The 5,793-nt window shown below is 28.1% G+C and overlaps 2 protein-coding genes across 3 annotated transcripts in view; one reads left to right on the forward strand and one right to left on the reverse strand.

Moving 5' to 3' along the window:
• Positions 1-2,277, forward strand: DCTN6-p27 (dynactin subunit 6). The gene is made up of 5 exons (XM_014439310.3): positions 1-177; positions 252-422; positions 606-724; positions 797-939; positions 2,141-2,277. The coding sequence occupies exons 1-5, from the start codon at positions 152-154 to the stop codon at positions 2,210-2,212; spliced, it is 531 nt and encodes a 176-aa protein (XP_014294796.1). The 5' UTR covers positions 1-151; the 3' UTR covers positions 2,213-2,277.
• Positions 2,278-3,972: 1,695 nt separating this feature from the next.
• The window catches only part of LOC106677371 (BTB/POZ domain-containing protein 1), an 8,719-nt gene continuing 6,898 nt past the window's right edge, over positions 3,973-5,793 (reverse strand). For both annotated transcript variants that reach the window (XM_014415267.2, XM_067048520.1), the window contains 3 exons: positions 4,727-4,813; positions 4,384-4,518; positions 3,973-4,287 (listed from right to left, as the gene is read on the reverse strand). In XM_014415267.2, the coding sequence (XP_014270753.1) occupies positions 4,018-4,287; positions 4,384-4,518; positions 4,727-4,813 (492 nt within the window). In that variant the 3' untranslated portion in view covers positions 3,973-4,017. The remainder of the gene's footprint in view (positions 4,288-4,383; positions 4,519-4,726; positions 4,814-5,793) is intronic.

Raw genomic sequence — 5,793 nt, forward strand, 5'->3', positions numbered from 1 at the left:
ACGAACAGTTATGAGTTTGCTTGAGCTGCTCTTATAGGAAGTCGCCTTTGATAATATGACAGTTAAAGGGTTTATTAATACAATAATTAAGTGAAATTGTGCATGATTCGATCTTTGATATATTTTATAAGTAATTTATAACAATAACGCAATGTCAGGATCTCTTACAAGAAAGGAGTAAGAAATGGGAAATAGAACAGTATCAATTATTATCTTCGTTTCACTCAACTGAGCTTTTATTTTTATTTTAGTATTCAGATATCAAAAGGTGCTGTAGTATGTGTGGAATCAAAACTACAAGGGATGATTTCTATTGGAGCTAAAACATTGGTCCATCCAAAGGCTTCTGTTGTAGGGGATGCAGGTCCTATTGTAATCGGTGAAAGCAACATTTTTGAAGAGCAATCAGTAATTCATCATAGGTGGTCATTTTGTATTTCATAGTACATTAGAGTACTTGAGTTAAATGCAATTCTGATACTTATATTGTCAATCCTTTGTTTATTTAATTTAATAATATTATATTTGTTTATATTGCATTGTAAGCTATACTTGGTACTTACAGTATTTGGTACTATAAGTAATTGGTTAAATGTTTTATTTAGGTCTGATATCGGAACTGATCGTCCGAAGACAATGGTGATAGGCTCCAACAATGTTTTTGAAGTTGGATGTGTCATTCATGCCAAATCAATAGGGGACAATAATGTATTTGAATCTAAATGTAAGTTGATGAATGAAAATGAAGTGTAAAAACACTTTAACAATATGATAATTTATGATGTTTATGTTTTAGGCTATATTGGACCTGATATAGAAGTAGGAAATGGTTGTATTATAGGTGCTGGTGTTTCACTTAGTGTCAAAGAGAAGCTTAGAGATAATATTGTTATAACAGGGAGTGAATACCATCGGGCTATTGCTCCTGAAAAACCTCCGGTGATTATTTTTTTTTTTTACCTTATCAAAACCATAACTATCGTACAAATGTTTTACTTTTTTAATGACCAATATTGCAGTTCCTATGTACTAATTGGCTTTAAAATTGTAGCTTATTCCATTCTTGCCCCAAGCCATTGAATTTTATTATTTGATTAAAATTGTTATAATGCATTTTAAGTAAAATAAATTGTTAATTTATTTCTATTCTATTCTCTTTCTATCACTTGACTCAGTATGCTGCAGTAGCCTAGTCCGATTGCCATCGTTAGGATTTGAGGACTATTATTTTTTATTATTATTTGCTTATATTAGTTTCATATTTATTAATTATTTAATTGTATATATTTATGTGGAAGTAGGTAAGTCATTGGTTAGGTACTAAGCTACCACAGTATATGTGCGTGTGTGTATATATATATACAGTGGATATCCTTCATTAGGTAAAAATCTGGCTGTTGAGCGTGATTCCCGCCAAATCACCTCCTTAGAAAACCATTTGTATACTAAAAGTAGTTCCTTACAAAGTACTCCATTCCTAACCCTTCATGGGTTGTAGCCATATAGATTTAATTTTTCTAAATGTTTTATATGTTTATGTATATTCTATTAGTTTCTTTTATTTAACTTATCTATTATGAAATATACATAGTGATCCATTACTGGACTTAAGGGAAGTATTGCAATCGTGAAAAATTTTTAATCTGAGTTTTCTATGGAACACAATGTTGAAAGACTTTTGAAAAATGAATGTGAAAGTATTTCCATAGTTAATAATTTAGAAATATTTGTTTTGAGAACGAGCAAGAATTATTTTCAACTCAAAGTAGGGTGGTAATTAAAAGTTGTATAATGCATGCACCATATCAGATTTTATCTTCTGGTACGTTAAACATTTTTAAATTGTAAAGATCAAATTTCTGGTTATTAATTGTACTATCTTAGTTGGTATTTGAATTTTTAGTACCAATTTTTTGAGCCTGTATTGATTCTTTTTATAATATTTCTGTATTTTTTTTAAAAATTCTAATTAGTATTGCAAAACTACAAATTTTTTTTGTTAATCAGAAAGTGGAATCTATTCGACTCTATCTTCATTAAAAAGAAAGGTTGTAGAGGATTGGATATTCAAAAACAATTGTATATTTAAAATAATAATGTCTTTTTAGTTTGTTCTAATTTATCTTTTCACTTTTTGCAGCCTCAAACTTTGCAATTGGATTTCCTTTCCAAAGTTCTGCCAAACTATCATCATTTGTGGAAACCAAAGTGAAAATCTGCTTTATATTCTTTTATTATTTATTTGAATAAAATTTTTTAAAGAATCATTTATTTATATGTATGTATTTTTTAATTTATTGTATTCATTTCTATATTTTCGTATTACTTGCTTTTGTATAAAATTGTATTAATTGATTATTTTGGTGAAACCTAGGGCTTATATTTTAAAACCCTTGTTAAAAACATTTAAAACAAGGTTATAACAAATTAAAAAATTGCCAAGTACTTCTATTTTATTAAAAATACTTTACTCTCTCTTCTTCACGGTTTCATTGTTTACCTTTATATTCAATGAAAAATTAAGTTTATCCTTTAATAAATTTATTACGTTGAAACAAAATTTTAGAATGTTCAATAAAGATATGAGTTTAATATCATATAGAGAATCATAAATTTGTATACATAATTTATGAGATAACTATATTGTTTTGAAGATTTGTTAAATAATAAAGATAGGGTGTTAATTATTAATATTGGTAGAAATACAATCATATATATCACATATTTTCACCTAATAATATAAAACATTTATTAAAATTATTTCCTGATTCTTGTTCATTAGAAAATTTTGAACAATCAAATTTTAAATTTAAAAAACTGCTAATTGAGTCTGATGTTATTCAAGAACTTAAAAATTCTGTTTTGTGGTGGGCTCAAGTTGGATGATTTTTAACCATGGCATATTAGTTCATTTCATTACTATATCAGATAAAGAAATTACTGTTCATGCTGTTGACTCCCTGGCTCCTAGATGAGAACATCTTGATATTTAATCTCTTTTTTTTTTTTTACTAGAGTCAGATACTTCTTTTAATACTTTTTAATGTCTAATTTAAAAAAAAATACTGTATAATATTACTTAATGGTTTATTATTTGAGATAATAATTTATTATATCAATAATTATAAAATATGCAATGGCCCCCTCACTGGACTTTCCTTACCGTTTTGGGTGCCAATACAAAAATTGTTTGCTGTACCTTTGCCATTATCGGCCTCATTAAGTTCTTTGTAAAGAGTTTAATTATCCTTCAAATGAGCTTCTGAAATGTTCTTATTAAGTTTTTTAGTTATTCCAAAAACTAATAAAAAGTAAACAGGTTTCCATATGAACCTGGCCAAATACAAATAAAAAGTTTAATATGCCATTTTTTTTTAATAATGGTCTAATTTTTTTTTCCCTTTAGGTATTGGATTACCTTTCAAAAAACTTTTCTTTAAAAGAATAATAACAACCTAAGTAAGAACTTCTGGGGTTATGGTTTCATAATATATTTTCCCTCATATGATATTTTCATAATTGGGGGAAATCTGAGTGTACTAAACCTCTAATTTGACCCCATTAGCAAATCTTTTTTTTTTTTTTTTTTTTTAAGAAAAGCTGCAGATGGATGGATTTTTATTATATTCAATTTTTGGATTCTTGGCCATTTTTTGGCCTCACTAACGGTTTCTATTTAAAATAGGATGTAAATTGCATAAAAATGTCTTATATTTGTTTAAGCTATAGATCTTTTCTTTATTATAACTTTTCAAATCTTACTATTAGTAATATGGGATTGTATTATTTTCATATGATTTAAGGGAATCAAATATGCCATTAATACAATTGTATACCACACTTTACCGAAGCTAATTTTTTTAAGCTCATATAGACTCCAAAAACAATTATAATTTCATAAATTATGGGAGTTATAAGTCAAATAAGGAGCAAAGCTTCAAATATGAGGATATGAGAAACGGACCAATAATCTGAAGTCAAAGTAAGGTAATCATATATTTCAGAAAATTTGATACATCAATTAGATTTCATCAGTAACTGACTTTTACTGTCTTCATCTTCTTCTTCACCTGGATCTGTATAGATGATAGACGACAGAATAGTTGTATTAAAAGGATGTGCTCCTTGCCATGATGAGTGTGATATGAAATCTATCAATTCAGAATCATTGTTTTCACTAATTGACTTATTATGTCGCCCAATAGGATACATTCCAGGTTTGCACAAAAAAACATGTAGTGCATAATCCTTTCCTGGCTTCAGTTTAGCCACAGTGTTAAATAAGATCTGAAACAACAAATTGATTCAATTTGTTTATAGATCTATTTTCACCTGTGACACAGTATTAAAAATCAATAAAAAGTAATAGATTTTGCAATATACTTGTGCTTTACTGTTATAGTGTACAGGTCCATAAATATTTCCTTCGGCAAAATGGAACTTAGATTGTGCTTCAGCAACTTTAACCATGATATTCTCCACATACTGTCCACCTTCTTCTCTTATTTGCATTTTGATCTGAAGTATCATTTGAATTTAATAATATTAAACATAATAAAGATATTGATCTCTAAGACAAAAATCATTCTAGCAACCCAATGTATTTGGGAAAGTATTTTTTCTTTTTTCCTCAGTTTTCATTAAGTTGTGGAAGAATGATTTTTTGTGTGATTTACTTTTCTGTAGGAACAGGTTTTTTGGAGTAGAATAATAATTGAATACTTACTTCTATTCCTATCAGGTCCATCGGTGAACTGACATTAAACAATGATGTCAACCATTCACTGCCATCACACCTTACTTCACTCACATCCTGTTATAAATCAATTCATTTAATTCCTAACAAAGTGTAATTCAGATTAAGACCAAGAATTAATTTTAGTGACTATGTTATGAACTATAAATAAGAAACCAAAATAATTTGACTTATTTAAAAATATTCTAAAACCATGTTAATCCATTAGTTAATGAAGTGATAAAACAAATCTATTTCCATTGTTTAAAGTTTTAAGTATTTAAAGTTACTGTAGAGGTTCCATTGAGTCCTGTTCTTTCAAATTTTTCATTTTAATGTCAGTTCCATATAACTAAAAGTTATTAGTTTATCAGAATTGGTTGTTGACATCCAAAAAATAAATAATAATAATAATAAATAAATAAAAGATGGTCCAGTTGCGGTCAAAATAACTCAGATAATAAATAAATTATTATGTGCCCATTTTGCAGGGCTTCAACAGGGGTAAAAATGATATATGCTGTAATATTGAAAAATTTATTTAAAATAAATAAAAGTAAAATTGACAGTTTTTCTCAATCTTAAGTATAGCTCGGGTTCAAATGAGAAGCTTTAATATTAAATAGGTAGGAGAATTTTATAACATTTATCTCTTGGTGGGTTTCTAGGCAATCAGGACAGACACTTAGCTAAATTAACATCTACTTTTATAAACATACTTAAAATTCTATGTTGTACAACACTAACCAATTTATACTCTTCTTTGATCAATGATTTTTTGACGTCTTCTATTTCAACAAACACTGACTAAACAAAGCATTGGTCCTCTTACTCTCTTCAACACACATCCAATCTCTCGGTGATACAAACAAAGAATCACTTTATCTTCATGGGTGATTCTAAATGTCCCACTGAGAGAGACAAAAGATGTTCAGGACCTCTGGCATCCAGGAGATATCCTCCTCCGCGCCTAAACAATATCTGAAGTCTAAACCAAACATCCTGTTTTGATGTTCGTTGTAAACATCGATTGTAGCACAACAGTTTTGAGTTTTTAC

Source organism: Halyomorpha halys, unplaced genomic scaffold, assembly GCF_000696795.3.
Source record: "Halyomorpha halys isolate HHAL.00 unplaced genomic scaffold, Hhal_1.1 Scaffold7.1, whole genome shotgun sequence".
Classification (NCBI taxonomy): domain Eukaryota; kingdom Metazoa; phylum Arthropoda; class Insecta; order Hemiptera; family Pentatomidae; genus Halyomorpha; species Halyomorpha halys.

Bases quoted from the DNA above. Each gene is read 5' to 3' on its own strand.
- DCTN6-p27 (XM_014439310.3), top strand. From the start codon at position 152: ATGTCAGGATCTCTTACAAGAAAGGA. The intron at 178-251 runs GTAAGAAATGGG...TTTTTATTTTAG, and splicing joins GGATCTCTTACAAGAAAGGA to TATTCAGATATCAAAAGGTG. The intron at 423-605 runs GTGGTCATTTTG...TGTTTTATTTAG, and splicing joins CAATCAGTAATTCATCATAG to GTCTGATATCGGAACTGATC.